The sequence below is a fragment of the Amaranthus tricolor genome, chromosome 4, assembly GCF_026212465.1.
Source record: "Amaranthus tricolor cultivar Red isolate AtriRed21 chromosome 4, ASM2621246v1, whole genome shotgun sequence".
Classification (NCBI taxonomy): domain Eukaryota; kingdom Viridiplantae; phylum Streptophyta; class Magnoliopsida; order Caryophyllales; family Amaranthaceae; genus Amaranthus; species Amaranthus tricolor.
Genome location: NC_080050.1, coordinates 24,083,001 through 24,098,865, shown reverse-complemented (window position 1 = coordinate 24,098,865; position 15,865 = coordinate 24,083,001). Strand labels below are relative to the sequence as shown.

Below are 15,865 nucleotides of genomic sequence, written 5' to 3'. Positions count from 1 at the left end.
ACTTTCTCCGTTCCAAATTACTTGCAACATTAGAAATTATGCACTATTCATCCGTCACTCTTAATTTGTTATTAATTTTTAATCTATAAGTTAAAACATAGTCAAGTGAGGTCTTGTTTGATTCACCTCAATGCAAAGACTATTAATATCAAATTTTTATAATTTTTTATTACGCATAATTAAAGATATTAAGGATTAAATTATTGCATTGTACTGCATGAAAAAGCCAATGTTATAAGTAATTTGGAACAGATGAAGTAGGTTGGCATTCTATTATAAATTGTCATTAGTCTGATAAGTTGACATTAAATCTGATATAAGTGGATATTAAGTTTGATATAAGTAGATTTTAAGTCTAATATAAATTTGTATTGAGTCTGATGCAAGTTGGCATTAAGTTGATATAAGTTAGCATTAGGTCTAATGTAAGTTGGATTTAAATCTATTGTAAGTTAGTATTATGTTTGATATAAGTTGGTATTCAATTTGATGTAAATTGGGATGAAGTCTGAAACAAGTGGTTACTAGGTCTGATGTACCTTGGCAATAGGTTTAATATAAGTTGACATTAAGTGTGAAGTAATCTGGCATTAAATTAAAAATACTGTCATTTAATGCCAATTATTAATTTTTAATAATTTGTCTATACGTAATTTGTTATTTTGTATACAGGGATGACAAAGCTAATTTACCCACTTATTTCATACCTAGTACCTACTTATATCATATCTAATACCAACTTACATCACATTTATTGCCTACTTACATAAAACTTAATGCTAACTTACAGCACACCTAATACCTACTTACATCAGACTTGATGCCAATTTACATAAGACATAATTTCAAATTACATCAGACTTATTGCCTACTTATATCAAACTTAATACCAACTTACATCGTACTTAATGCCAACTTACAATACACTTACTACCTACTTATACCATCTTAATGTATATTTATATTATATTTACGTTTCATACATAATGCCTACTTATATCATATCTAATACTTATAACACACTTATTGCCTACTTACATCAAACTTAAAGCCAATTTACATCATATTTAATGCCAACTTACAACACACTTAATACCTACATACACCAGACTTGATACCAATTTGCATTAGACTTAATGCCAATTTACATCAGACTTATTGTCTACTTACATTAAACTTAATGCCTACTTACATCAAACTTAATGCCAACTTACATCATAATTAATGTCAGCTTACATCACACTTAATACCTACTTACATCAGACTTGATGCCAATTTACATCAGACTTAATGCCAATTTACATCAGACTTATTGACTACTTACACCATACTTAATGCCAACTTACATCATACTTAATGCCAACTAACAGTACACTTAATATGTACTTACATCAGACATAATGCCAACTTACAATACACTTAATACCTATCGTGTTCTCATCATCATCATATTAAACGTCATTGTGTTCTTCCTCCTCAAAACAACAATTGGGGATTTTATTTCAATTAATTTTTATAGAAAATAATTTTAAAAGACAAAACAATAATTGGGGGTTTAATTTCAAAAATTTCAAGAACCAAATATTAGTCTTTCTTCTTCCTTCTCAAAAATATCAAATTTGGTTTTTCTTGAGCTTGTTATAAATTGCTCTAATTCTTCCATCAAATTATTCATTGTGTTTCTTTATGGAAGTGATTGTAAATAAATTCGAAATGGAAGCGTGAATGGATATTTGAATACGTTTAATTTTTATTGATAATAGAATATAGTGATTGTTCAACACTTATCTTGCATCAATTTCCAAGAGAAATGATGGGCATTGGAATATAGAAGGCTTTTTTTTGAGAAAGAAGCCCTGACTTCTTTTGGCTGCTGTTATTAATTATATATATATATATATATATATATATATATATATATATATATATATATATATATATATATATTTTAATAATTAAAGAAAAGGGACTGGATTTGAGGACCGTCTCTCATAGAAACGGTCTCTCAAGAGTCAAGACACTACCTGAATTATTATAGGAAAATCGGTCAAAAATTCAATTATTCTAAAAAATTATTCTTTAATAAAACTGCAATATTTTACTCATTGGAAACTTGAGCATATTTTATCATCAATACTTCACTTTTAACATATCTGAAACTTTTTAGATGAAAACTAAAGGTGTGAATTCTAAAGGGGCGGGACAAAATTTTCTTTCTATACAAATTGTACCTTTCCTCAGCATATTAAATCTAGTTTGTAACATATACAGGAGAAATGGACACTTGAAAAATATACCTACAAAATCATGGCGCCATTCATTGGTGCAGAACTTGCTGAAGGCACAGTTAGTTGAATGAAGAAATGAGCCCTTGGCGAGATGCAAGTGATCGAACAGCTCCGGATGTCTAGGTCTCGGCAGACAATGTGTTTGATCAAATTGGAAACGAGACCCAGAAATCCAACCACATTAAACAAAAGAGTGGCATCTGGAGATGGACCTCCTCTATTAAGCTCTCTATGAAACTTCACTACTAAAAAATATATATGACCTGCCTCCTATTTTTAAGGTATCTACACATCCTTACTGTTGCTGTTTTTCATACTCACGAAAATCTTCATAAGGTGAGGTTTCATCGGAAGAGTCACTTTCAGGTATGGTTGTCTCCTTTGGTGAAGACGGAAGCGAATCTCTTTGTTGTATAGAGCCTGATACAAGATGTTTTTCAGTATGGATATACATGTATATTTAGCAGCATGATACACTTCAGTATGACAATAATGAGTATCAGCGGTACAAATCTGGAACATAATGAATATGGTATATAGGCCTACATGCATAAAACTATCAACAGAAAGTATCTGCATCCTCAAGGCCCCAAAGTGGAGCCGATCAAATAAAAAGACTAAGCAATAGGGGAGTGACAGGTTAAAGAGACAAAGGATAGACCAACCTTTTCTGGAGCGGAACTTCTTAGTATGGCGTCTAATCAGTTTTTTAGCTTTTGTTATTGTAAGTTGTCTAGCAAATGGTGAGAACTCTGAATCACTTTCACTCCATTCCCCATTGTATTCACTGTCTCCTTCACCCCTCATGGTGCGCAACACAAATTTTCTGGCTTTCCGACGCTGAGTATTAAATAATCCCCTTATAGAGGTAACAAAACCATCACCAGCTCCCTCTGCAGGGCGCTTAGGGAAGGCTACTGGATACTGATCAGTTTTTCCTGTTTGACCACCATCACTGTCACTGAGGTTAAGATCATCAGGGATTGTAGGTCCCACAACTTCCCTATGGTTTTGTGCCTTATCTTTGAACTTTTTCCCCTGCAAATTGGAAATAAAGTTAGCTTTAGTACCAAGGACAAGTCCAACTATTGCTAGTTTTCAAAGTACCAAAAGCTAATTTTTTACTCCGTACAAATTATTCAAATCATCACGGATGGAAAAGGCTGAAAAATAATTTAAGTCCACTGGTCATAAAGCAGGTTGAATACTAGTTTCAAATGCTCATCAAGCACTGTAGGACAAGTACTTGTGACAACAGCGTCAAGCGAGTTTCAAATACTCATCAAGCACTGTAGGACAATTACTTGTGAAAATAGTGTTAAGCTTATCTCATTTCATTGTGACGACTAGCTCAAAGAATAATGAATATTATGATTTATGGTGCACATCATTGCCATGAGGGCCAAAAGCATTTAAAACAGGATGCAAATTCTAATATACTATCGCTCTGATGCTTACCTGCATTCCAGTTACTGACTTCAAAACACCCCAAATTATATGCTTCTTTACTCTTGAAAACAATCTCCTCCAGGTTCCAGTGAATTCAACGCGATGAAATTGATCCATTAATAATCTTAAATCACTCACAGCAAATCTTGATCCTTCGTAAGTGACCAACAGTTCAACCTACATAATTAAATTAAGATGCAACAATTAAGAATGCATATTGTCAAATTCCATAAACAATCACCATCATAACGAAACTCACCTGGCTTATCTTGATATTGTGGAATTCCATCATTTTGCGCGGTCTTGATCTTTTGTCTTCATTTGACTTCCCCACCTTCTTTTCTTCATGAGATGCACGACCTTGTTTGATCTGTTTAGGGTCTTTTCCTTTGACTTTAGAAGACTCATCTTGTTGCTCAGTTAAAGGTCCGCTTTTGGAATAAGAGGAGCTTGAAGAGTGAAGTTGTAAAACAAGCTCATTAGCAATAGAATCTGCAATGTTCTCTTCCCATGTTTTATCGAAAGAAGACGTTCTCCTTAGCTCTGGCACAACAACAGCATTTGGTTTGCTCTGTTTTGATGCCTGTGTAAAAAGCCAATGTTTTATTTTAAAATTTCATAAGTTGGCATACAGGAGAATGTTCTTCTCAAATGAAAACTTGACACAAAATAAGCCAAAAGCTTCCCCTAAGGCACTAAAAGTACAAGACTTATAATGAGAGCAACAACTATGATGCCAAAGGATTCCTCTTTTACCGAAAATGTATTACTAGAATCCAGGAACAAGAATTCACCTGAGAGGACTCAGCATGAGTGCTTGCAGATGTCGAGGATAGTCCAGAGGCACTTGTCCTTGACAAACCTTCAGTTTCCTTGGCCACAGCAGATCCAGAACCTTCTTGTGACGAGGAAGCCTTTTTCACCCGTTTTAAACCAGCAGTTGTTGAAACCTTCCAAACTTCCTGCAAGGTATAATGTAACAAGTCAAAATACGAATAGTTTCATCAGCAGGCAGAACAAGATAACTGCTGTTCTTGTGCTCCTTTTGCACGAGGGTGCACCCATTGTCTTACAAATATATACCTCAATACTGTTCAGTACATAAGAGCTCTTTATTCTATATATTAATTTTTTTTGGGGGGTGGGGTTCTTCATTGGTGTAAAAGAATAAAGGAGCTTTACCATATACACTTCAGTAGAACCATATAAACTAACCTGCCTCCGTTGAGAATCTTGCTCTTCTTCTGGGAAAAGATACTCCCACATCATTCTGTACATTGCCTCTGTCAAATGTATTTTCAGGGGATATATTTCTACCTGCAGCACAGAGAACAAGCAATATCAATATTAACTACATATACAGAATTAAGGTCAAGTATTGGAGGATAAAAGTAATACTAGTAAGTTAGTAACTGTCTTGAGACTAGCAAAATCATCTGAGGAGATTAAAAACTAACAAAAAAAGCTAGTAACCAGAAAATCCCAAGGAAAAAAGAAAAAGAAAAAGAAAAAAGAAGCGCACTTATTAGCTATACCAGGACAGACACCAGCCAAAGCTTCACAGGCTTTTAGGATGCAAGATCACGCTAACATTACACAATGAGCAGTTCAGGCACTACTTTCAAACTCTCAAGCATAAAGATGATACAAAATCACTTTTGATTCAATGTTTTTTGTCTTGTTCACATTAACTCAAACAATAGACCAATCTCAGGCTAGTCAAAGTTGAATACTTCCTATTCTAGGTGATGCATCAAACCACAAAGCATATTATGCACTTGTTGCATATGAAAATTAAAGACAACAACATAAAATGTTTTACAAAATTGCTGAAGGCTTAATCCAAAACATGGGATCAATTACATGAACCAAAACAAACCGATGAGATCATCGTTACCAATGATTACATTTCATTTGACCCTACCTTGCACTATATCTACAACAATGCCAAATCTTAGTTCCAAAAAATTGGGGTCGGCTACATGAATCAATAGATCAGTTCCAATGATCATCTATATTATTCTTCCACACGACTAAAAATTCAAAACCAAGGATCATCCACATGAATTCTTCTACACAACTAAGAAATCAAAACCAATAATTATACACATTTATTCTCTTCCATTGATTCCTATGTGTTGTCATTACCCTTGTAGATACCGATTCTTAATGTCATTCTTCACTCCTGCAATCCAAGTAACATATATATATATATATATATATATATATATATATATATATATATATATATATATATATATATATATATATATATATATATATATATATATATATATATATATGAAAAGCTTCCTAAAATTTTCACATAGAAGATTTCACTAATCTTCTTTACACGGTATCAAATCATCGTAAAATTGTTTTTTCAGCTTACCTTCGCTATATGCAACTCCAAAACTGTTTCCTAAATCGTATCTTGAAATTTATCCTTATGATATGTCCACTCATTCATCATAGCACTTGCATATATAGAATAGTGTTCTAATGATGTACGGTAAAAACATTCCTTTAACCTTTGTGGGGCACTTCGTTCGCATAATATTCCTATCATACCTCTCCATTTGAGCCTACATTTAATCTTATGTTTTACATTAGAAAATTGACCCTTAGTAATTAGTAACAAAAAACACTCACTTGAAAGAAGTTCTTGTGTATCCAACATCACAACATCTCTTCTTAGGTCATTTGTGACGAAACAACACAGTTATAAGATCGCATAACATCTAGTTGCACCCATGCAAAAAACTTGCGGATGCGGATGCGTTTGCGGAAACGGTTGCGATGCCAAGGAAACGGTTATAACAGAGAAATAAAGCGAATCGCGGCCAATGCAATAATATGGCTATAGCTATTGTAATTGCAGTATTTGATGTTCTTTTAGTGTAATCAGTTAACTTATGAGTTATTAATTAATTATTTTGTTTATCAACTAAAATTATGAGTAACTATAATTTAAGTGATCGTAATAATTATAGTTAATGGGTATTAATGAAATTTTAATAGGGAGACAAATACTGTTGTAACGGTGAAATAATCGTTATATCGGTAAAATAATGGGCATTACACGTTACGTAGTTTTCAATGTGGTGTTTTGACCATGAATTTCATGCACCGTTATATAACGGATTTAACATCGCCGCAACTCTCAAACAAGTTACACAACGAGCGTTACGTAACTCAACGGAGAAGTTTTTATTCTATGGATGCACCTCTCCATTTGAGCTTGCACTTCATCCTATGATTTACATTTGGAAAATTGACCTTTAAATAGCAACTACATAAAACACTCACCTAGAAAAAGTTTTTTTGTATCCAACATTACATCTCTTCTTAGGTCATTTGTGATGTAACACGTTGAGATCTCATTTTCTCTAGTTTCATATACCATATATATCATCAACAAACAACACGCACTAACGTGGATTCAACATACTACATAGTTCATAGACATATTCTTGGTATTCTCTTTTCGTACAGTATTTCATATGCATGTAACACACTGAGACATATCTTTCACTGCTCAAATGACAAGACAAGTCAATTCATATACCTGGAAAAGTTCAAGTGTAGAGTTGCCATCCTTTGGAGGCCCTTGCTTAGCATCTACCCGAAGCATAACTTTTCTGCATTGTAGAATAGATAGTAAACAAATGCAAATTGGCACTACAATAGACTCAAGATGAAAACATAGAGTTCATCAAAATTTCTGTACAAAACACACTAAAAAGGCAAAGAGTGAAATCAACTACAACTAAGTACACCTTATCCTCCAACACACCCACAAAACAATTTGGAAAATGTGCTAACACAAGCAATATGTCACATCCTAAAGTTACAAAATCACTCAACATACTAGACAAGTTGTCTTCACATAGAATTAAGATCCAGATTCCAAAAGCAACAAGCTTAGTTTTAAAAAGCGCGAGGCGCACGTTTTTGCTAAAAAGCTTAAAAATCTTTTTTAAAGCAGATATAATACTTAAAACAACACGACATTCATATTTTAAGAGCAACAAACCTAAAAACATTCATTATTCATACGGTAAACACTAATTTAGCACATAACTATTATAATAAGAAGATGAAGAATACCGAGGTTATGTTCTTCTTTAATTGCTTTTTTTTACATAGAAAAGTAAGGTTTATCGAACTTCATATATAAGAAATTTTGGTTTCGAATTTTATTTCCTTATAAACAAACAAACTTAACTTAATTACCCACCCCAACAAGGAGGTGCATCGGACGCACAAGGTGCCAAAGACGCATGCCTCTTGTGGTGGGCTTTACCTCACTTAGCCAAGGACTTTTCAGCGGAGCCTGAGCTCGAGGTGCACAAGGCGAGACACACAAGAAACACCGCATTTGGTGCCTTCTTTAAGACGTGCATAGGAATGCATGAGGTTATAGTCAGTTAGCACATTTTAAGCTATGTTAGATGGACACTGATCTGATAACAATGTTCGACACATGTATGAGTGTGACTCGACACTGCTTAGAATTATTGACATGGGGACAATTGTTTGAATTTTGTTTGCGAACTCGATCACAACCGCATCTTAAAAAAGTAAAGTTTATAACAAAAAATATTTTTCAAGTATAAAAATTAAAATAAATATTTTTATTTTTAATATCTTAAAATAAAGAGTTTTTTATATTTAATATTCAAATATTTCAGAAGAGAAAAAACCATTGTTTCTCGGAGCACAATATTCTGAAAATTAGGAGTGAAACGGGTACACAGAACGCAAACTAAGGTGACTTCGTAACAATAGGTACATTAATGTTTTTGATGATATAATATTCAATAAAAAAATAAGAGGATTTAAAAAACGAGAAAAGGAATATAAAAAGGAAAAAGGAAAAAGAAAAAGAGAAAGAAAGAGAAAGAGAGAGAAAGAGATCACATATGTATAATAGACAAGGGAAAATGAATTGGGTCAAGCCCACAAATTAGTTTAACCTAAAATTACAAAATCACAAAAAAAGGTAGGTTCTTTTCTTGTTTTGTTGTTTTCACTTTGTTGCCATGAAACCAAAGGTAAGTTCTTTTTTTATACAGTTTTGAAAATTCTATCAACCTCACCATTTAATGGTGTTCCTCTCTCTCCTCTTGGTTCCTCTTTCCCATTCTTCTTTCTCTTCTATAATCTTTCTTTTCCTCTCTAATCTAGTATGCCCAGTTCTTAAACCTAAAGTGTCCAAGTTCACTATATTGGATCAGACATGGATCCCATGTCCGTGTCCTGTGGTCACGGGTATGTCCAGGTTTTCGATGTGTCCGGGTAACACAGATTTAAGTAAGTTAGTATTCTTGTTCAATAAAATGCTCGTTAATAGTAGTTGTGAACCCTGAAAAAAAGAAAGTACAGCATAGACGCTCAAAGATGAAGGGAGCCTCAAGCATCACAACTAAATTTCAAGTTAAAGAGTTAGAAGTTCGCATGAAGAATCAAAAGAAGCTGAATAAAGAGTTAAAAGCTGCCTTTTCGTTTATTCTTGTAATCAGTTTTTAGTGCATTCTACTTATAATTTTCGTCCCTTTAAGTGCTTTCCCCTCTTGTATAAATCGAAAAAAATGTTATTCAAGAAGGAATATGAGCTTTTGAATCAACATGACTGTTTAAACGCCCTTTGTAAATGATTATGTTTTTCACTCATTCAACTTGTCTTTGTGATGGTTGTGAGCTTGAGGATGTTGTTTTGTACTTGATAGTGATACTAAATTACAAAAAAAGAACCTATTTGGATTTGACTTAAGTGTTTGTTTGATAGCATTGAGTCCCCCAAACATCGATCATTAAAAAAATATCCAAAATACATGACATAATTTGTACTTAACACGAGACTTGATACCTTGAAATAGCAACAGTTTTCAGGCTATAAAATTCTACTATTTCAGACGACAGCTGCACAACCATTTGTGATTAAAAAAACAAAAGCAAAGAAAGATCTTGTAACTTAATAAATGACTTGCACTTTCAGAGACTCATCAATACGACCATCCCATTACAAACATTCTGTTTCAACAACTGGTGTCGTCATTCTCATCACTATTAGTTATTTAGTTTTGGACTTAAATAAGAGTTCCAGTGATTCAAGAAACATGGTACATTTTAAAACCGACAATTCCAAGGCCCAAAAGCCTAGAGTCAACAACCAACAACCATCAACCAACAACACCATTAAGCATAATTTCATGAACAAGGATACATTTATAACTTACTAGTCCTAATTAAACAGCATATGGTCATTAAGACTAATTAGACTAGGATAAAATTATAACTTACTACTTCAATTAAATGGTTTGACATCCTTGCCAGGTATTACTGCAATAAGCAAGCTGAAGTTCTTTGGTATAATTAAAAGGGTTGTTTGAGAAGTTAAACACAAAACTTCATTCATTCGAGAAATTATTTAACTCTTTTGATTCAAGGAAATTGATCATAAAGTTCAAAATTTTGCAAGTCAAGCAAGGTTTCAGTGCTAGCCAGCACTCTGATCTTTGATAGTTGCATCTTGGTTGGTGGTTTTCACCTATGGTATTACTGATCATTGAGTTCTTACATTTATCATAACTCAATATAGGGATAAAATTTTAAAATGGACGTTTAACACAACTCAATGTAGGGGTAAAAATATGATAAAAACCCCTGTTAATCCTGCCCAAAAGAACTCAGACAAAGCTATGACAAATTAAAACTTCAGAGGTTTAGCTGCAGTAGCATTGGAAAAATACATAAGATCCTTAGAGAAATGATAAGGTGCTTACCTTCCCCACTCAGGTGGAGGATTCCAAGCTGATAAAAGCATATCAGACTTTGCATTTGGCAGGCAGTTTCTTACAACCAAATACTTTGTCGTAAATCTAGCCACACCAACATCTTTATAATCCCTGTCAAAATCATAAATCTGCATGTAGCAAGAAAAGATCATCAGAGAGCAATGGAAGGCTTTCCTCACCATATATGATGTATCACTTGCAACTAGATTAATGCCAAAGCATGTCTAAAGCCTGGGTACAGCTCTGAGGGCAATATAATAAAAAAAACTGAGATGAACTGCAATGGTGATTTTGGAAATGCATGCATCCCATCTTAGATTAAGGATTCATAGGTAACATAGAAAAGAAAATCCAAAACCTTCCAGTTTACAGGATATTGCTACTGGCACAGTATGCGTGATGTGAATACAAGTACACCAAAATATGATTCTTGAATTTGAAGGTCATTATAATTAGATTAGAACCCTTAGCTCAAAAAGAACATGATTATTCTAGATTCCTTGCATGGGACTTACGTATTGTAAATTAAGTTGTATGTAAGCATGGCAAGTTGGACCATCTCTATGTACATTAATAAGGCCAGAAAGTTTTCAGCTCTTCGTTAATAAAGTAGAGGAGGTGTGCACCAAAATGGATGGAAACAACTTTTTGGTGTTAGCAGAATCAACACAACAAATCTCGTTCCAAACGCGCAAAAGTATAGTGAGAAAATTGACTTCAACGTTCACCTCAAAAACTGATTCTCTAGGTAGATTTAATCAAAACAAATTAGCTCACGAATTGATATTCTCTTACAAATCTCATTCAACCCTAGAATCAATTTCTCGAGTAGATTGTTTGTTCAATTGAGCACATCAATTTCTCCCTCATACAGGTTCTTGCTAGCAATGACACACAAACAATTTGAGCTCATGTTCATCGGAATTTTCACCAAAACAATCCGATATTGAATGAAGTGAATTAAGATGTGAGCTTGTTTGACCATTATCAAAGTTCTTAAGAGTTTTCAAAGGTAAACTTCATTTTGATTGCTTGAAGTTGATGAGCTTACTTGATGACAGGTATGTCCTAGAGAGCTTAATGTTCTATCTTTTCTCTTTTAAATTGCTTCTTGTTGTTTGTTATATTTTCTTGAATCCTCATCCTCATCAACTCCCCATTTCTCTCTATTTCTTTAGTCCTCAATCGCCTTCAAAGGAATAATTTGTTCTGATTTTGTAAAGTTTAGCTGATACTTGTCCTTGTATTTGCACTAGGCTTCCTTTGTACAGTGCATACGTTCTCTATGTGCATCACTGCTATCCATGGAATAGATAAATCAAATTCGTGTAACAAATTTTAATGAGTAGGCAACATCAAAAGAGATGCAAACTCTCACTGCTGATATCAAAGCGTACAATCTAGCAGAAAAGGTATCAATTTTGAGAAAATTTTGGTGTTATTCATTGTACTAACAATCATAACAACAAGATTAGCAACATTAAAGTTCAGAACAGTGATCAAGTATGTTCCAACATCAAGACTGACCAAGAAGAGGGCAGGAAATATCAACATTAATAATGACTGGCTCAAACTATCATTTTGATTTTTTATGATCACTCAAGAGAAAATGGTTGAATTGATAAAGTAGGATAGAATCATACAATTGTACAATATTCTGCAAAGATAAAGACTGATATATAGGTTCAATATCAAATTTTCAATTATTATATATAAAACAGAAAATTACTTAAAATACCGAATTTTAGAATTGTTTTCCTTTCATACTGACCAAACATAGAGCACTTCTTGGTAGATTCTTTTAATTTAGTGAGATTGAGTCTTGCGATTTAATTCTATGATCCATTATAGAGCCATTTCTAAGTAGAATCTTGATTCTAACAGCCTTGGATCCAAGATCTATTCAAGATTGAAGAGTTAAATGCAAGCTTGAGGTCATTCTTCCCGCAACTACTATTAACAAGAGCAATCAAAAAATCACTAGATTTTTGTATTCAACAATTCTAAGCTTCTAGCGCCATTTGCAATTAGGAGATACGTCTCCTATTGGACATAATACATTAATAGCTATAGGAGCATTGACTTTCCTAATGAAATTTGGAATTGGGACAATAGGAGTTGGAGATCTGTGTAAGGGCACATATAATGACTACAAAATAAGTAAACTAACCTGAAGCATTAGCAGAACACAAAGCCAGATTCACCATATAAATAATCAGTGACGTCAACACAAAGAGAAGGCCTAATAAGCCACAAAATCTAGCCCTATAGGTTTTTCAAATTGAAGGTTTCAAAGTTCAAAGACAAGTTGTGAGTTGTGACTGCTTGACCCGAAAATAGAGATTTAAGAACATTGCATATAAGGCCCTAGGATAAATCCAAACAGTGCACGCTTCAACATATCAAACTAAAGAGTAGAACAGTTTCTGAAGAACAGCAGGACATTTCTATCAAAAACAAGCAAAGCCGAGTCATCAACAAAAAATTTAATGTTCCAAACACAGAAACTATAAGCCGCCAACTAAAAACCAGTCCAATGGGTCAACTGGGCATAGTTGTAGGCAGGACAATGTCGGGTTCATTTTAAGATTCACTAATTTGTATTCAATCCTTGTGCATAAATTAAAATGTTCTGATTCAGGTTGACCCAGAAGGTTGACGGTTTTTTAAGATAATTTATGGGAGCGGTAGATAGAACTACTCTCTCCCCTTTCTTGTTTATAGTTCCACTATGGTCTTTCCTTCCCTTTCTCCTTCATTCCCAATCCTTTGACTTCAAATCTTATATAACAAAAAAACAAAACAAAATGTGAATCACAGATAATCAAGGGCCATTACTAAAGCATGTACTCACCATTTCATTAATCTCTGCTTCAGCAAATGCTTTTCCATCGACAAGCATGCTCCACGCAACTTTATTAATTTGCACAGAGATTCGCATAGCATAAGAGGGGCTTTTGTTCTTCTCTTTTTCCATCAAGCGTAATTCAGCTGCTTTTTGCAAAGCAATCCTCAATAATGCTGATGCCTCTTTTCTTGACTTGCGCACATACCCAAGCTCATTCTTCAATCTTTGCACCTAATAAGGAGAGCATAATAAACTATTAAGAAAAGTTATGAAAAAGTATCCAAACGTTTCTAGCAAGCATGCTTCGAACAAACTACCATAGAAACTAAAAAGAGTAGCTCAGACTCAGTTTAATAGGCCAAAGGGTTAGACTCAGAAATACTCCAGATAATATAAAGATACCAAGAAAAGGGAGAACCAAACCCATCACAGGCTTAGTATTGACATGGCTAATCTGATCGTCAACAAAAACTTCAATGAGAATAGTTGTTCTACTTTCTCTATTGGGTGCCAAAGTAGGCATAGCTGACAATTTGACATTGACATGTCATTAAAATTCAGAAGCATCACTTTAGAGGAAGCTCTAGATTTTCCCTTGATTTATTTTAAAGATCAAATCACGTGTACAATGCAAGAAACTTCACATCAAACAAGGCTATCTGAAATGAAGGATCCAGACCATTCAAACAAAATACGTAATTATTACTCTTTCAAAACAGAGCAACTTCTCCATCTCTTATTAAATCAAGTCCCATATGAAATCAATCGATGTATAAAAAATGTTAATTTTATATGAATCTATGCCTACACAGAGAAGAACCAACCATTAAAAAGCATCCCAAGGGTCAACTAAGTGTAGATTTTCCCTGTCCAAGTCACAAGGTCCCTTTGCCTCTTTTTATCTACCATCCCTACTTATCCAGTTAAGGACTTCAGATTGCACCTATTAAGTTCCATATTCTCTACTGGGAAAATAATTATGAGGAATACCACTCCATTCAACAGAAATCCAAGTTCAAATCATTTTATATTCCATGATAGATGAAGAGATTGAGTAGACATGTCATTTTAAGAAAACAATAAAAGAAATAACCAATAATACTTTATTCCTCCATAAACAAATCACAAAAATTTGCACTAATGAAATCAAGACATGGTAGGTGACATGATAATATATAAAATGAGTGAGGGAAAACAAAGACAAGGAGCAAATAAAATAGACTTGATCTATATGCTAACTATTTTATAAGAAAATAAACAAAACACAAAGATGATTTCAAAGGTTTCAAATTTACGAAATGAAAGATCCACTTTGACCTAAGAATCTCTCCAAGAACTTAAGTTTTACATTCTGCAAACATAAATTGTACTAATATCTCCCTTCCAATATATAAAGCAATTCAACATATTTTGCTTCCAATATATAAAGCAATTCAACATATTTTTGCCCATGTCAAGAAATAATAAAACTTATTAGCAATTATTTGTTGATCGCATTAATAGTATTACATAACCTATAACCTTGCTATTAGAAACAAATGTCAGACTATTGTATTTGTAGCTTTGTACAGTGAAGTGCGAAAGACTAATGCCTTAAATCAAAAATGAGAAAAAAAAAGTGAACAAAAAGAAATGATAACGCTTCATATTTTGATAAACGAATGGTTGATGCGTTTAGGACCAATAAAACTATAGTAGGTTATTAAAGCAGCGTAAGTAATTTAGTTAATATAAAGTGGCGTACCAGTGTTGATCTTCCACATGATATAATCCACAACTCGCCTTCTTTCTCTGGAACTTGGTCCACAGAAGCATCATTACCAAGTGATAATTTCATGATGTCATCAAGAAGTAGCTTTTTCTCGCGCTCTTTGTGTTCTAGTTTGATCTTAGCTAATTCTACTTCTTCAACACCATCAGGAACCACTTCATCTGCCTCTTCTTCGATATCATCATCATCTTCCGAAGGATAGGTCAGACTACTCTTCCTGGGCCTGCATAATAATTATTAAGAAACAATAACAAAGGGCATGTATGTATAAGGTTCAAACTGTATTCAGAACTTTAAATTGATTTCCTTTCTGTTCATGATTTCATAAGGAAATGTCCTCTTTGCAGTTGTAGGGTATGGCAAAAGAAGACTGTGCTATTAATCTCACAAAATCTACTCTTTAGTAGCATTACAATTTTCACAAAACATGACTATAGAATATTGCTCTTTGAAGTAATTTAATTAATGAAAAAAATTTTATTAAAAAATTGTTAGGAACATGTTTCATACTTGGGAGGTCTTGCAAACAGAAGGTTGGTTAGGACATCTAACATGACTTGAAACTGTCGAGAAGTCATTGATGCAGTGATGTTATGCGAATTGAAAATCAACTCTTTGAGGGGCTTCACCTGCATCAAATTTATAGGAGAGAATTTAATGAAATGACTTCACTACTTACATTAAATACAGCAGAAAACAAATTGTAGCT

The 15,865-nt window shown here is 33.6% G+C and overlaps 2 protein-coding genes across 3 annotated transcripts in view; both read right to left on the bottom strand.

Annotated features, from left to right (window-relative positions):
- LOC130810869 (uncharacterized) overlaps window positions 1–569 on the bottom strand; it is a 6,969-nt gene extending 6,400 nt beyond the window's left edge. Inside the window, exon 1 of the mRNA XM_057676993.1 lies at window positions 540–569. Within this exon, the coding sequence (XP_057532976.1) occupies window positions 540–569 (30 nt within the window). The remainder of the gene's footprint in view (window positions 1–539) is intronic.
- A 1,493-nt stretch (window positions 570–2,062) lies between these two features.
- LOC130811050 (protein SABRE) overlaps window positions 2,063–15,865 on the bottom strand; it is a 33,665-nt gene continuing 19,862 nt past the window's right edge. The window contains exons 13-23 of one of the 2 annotated variants that reach the window (XM_057677206.1): window positions 15,667–15,785; window positions 15,130–15,379; window positions 13,392–13,616; window positions 10,526–10,665; window positions 7,306–7,378; window positions 4,953–5,054; window positions 4,532–4,699; window positions 3,997–4,320; window positions 3,747–3,914; window positions 2,954–3,326; window positions 2,063–2,708 (exon numbers count right to left, since the gene is read on the bottom strand). In XM_057677206.1, the coding sequence (XP_057533189.1) occupies window positions 2,584–2,708; window positions 2,954–3,326; window positions 3,747–3,914; window positions 3,997–4,320; window positions 4,532–4,699; window positions 4,953–5,054; window positions 7,306–7,378; window positions 10,526–10,665; window positions 13,392–13,616; window positions 15,130–15,379; window positions 15,667–15,785 (2,067 nt within the window). In that variant the 3' untranslated portion in view covers window positions 2,063–2,583. Of the gene's footprint in view, window positions 2,709–2,953; window positions 3,327–3,746; window positions 3,915–3,996; window positions 4,321–4,531; window positions 4,700–4,952; window positions 5,055–7,305; window positions 7,379–10,525; window positions 10,666–11,588; window positions 11,833–13,391; window positions 13,617–15,129; window positions 15,380–15,666; window positions 15,786–15,865 lie in introns of those variants that run through there. The other variant, XM_057677207.1, reaches the window with a different exon arrangement.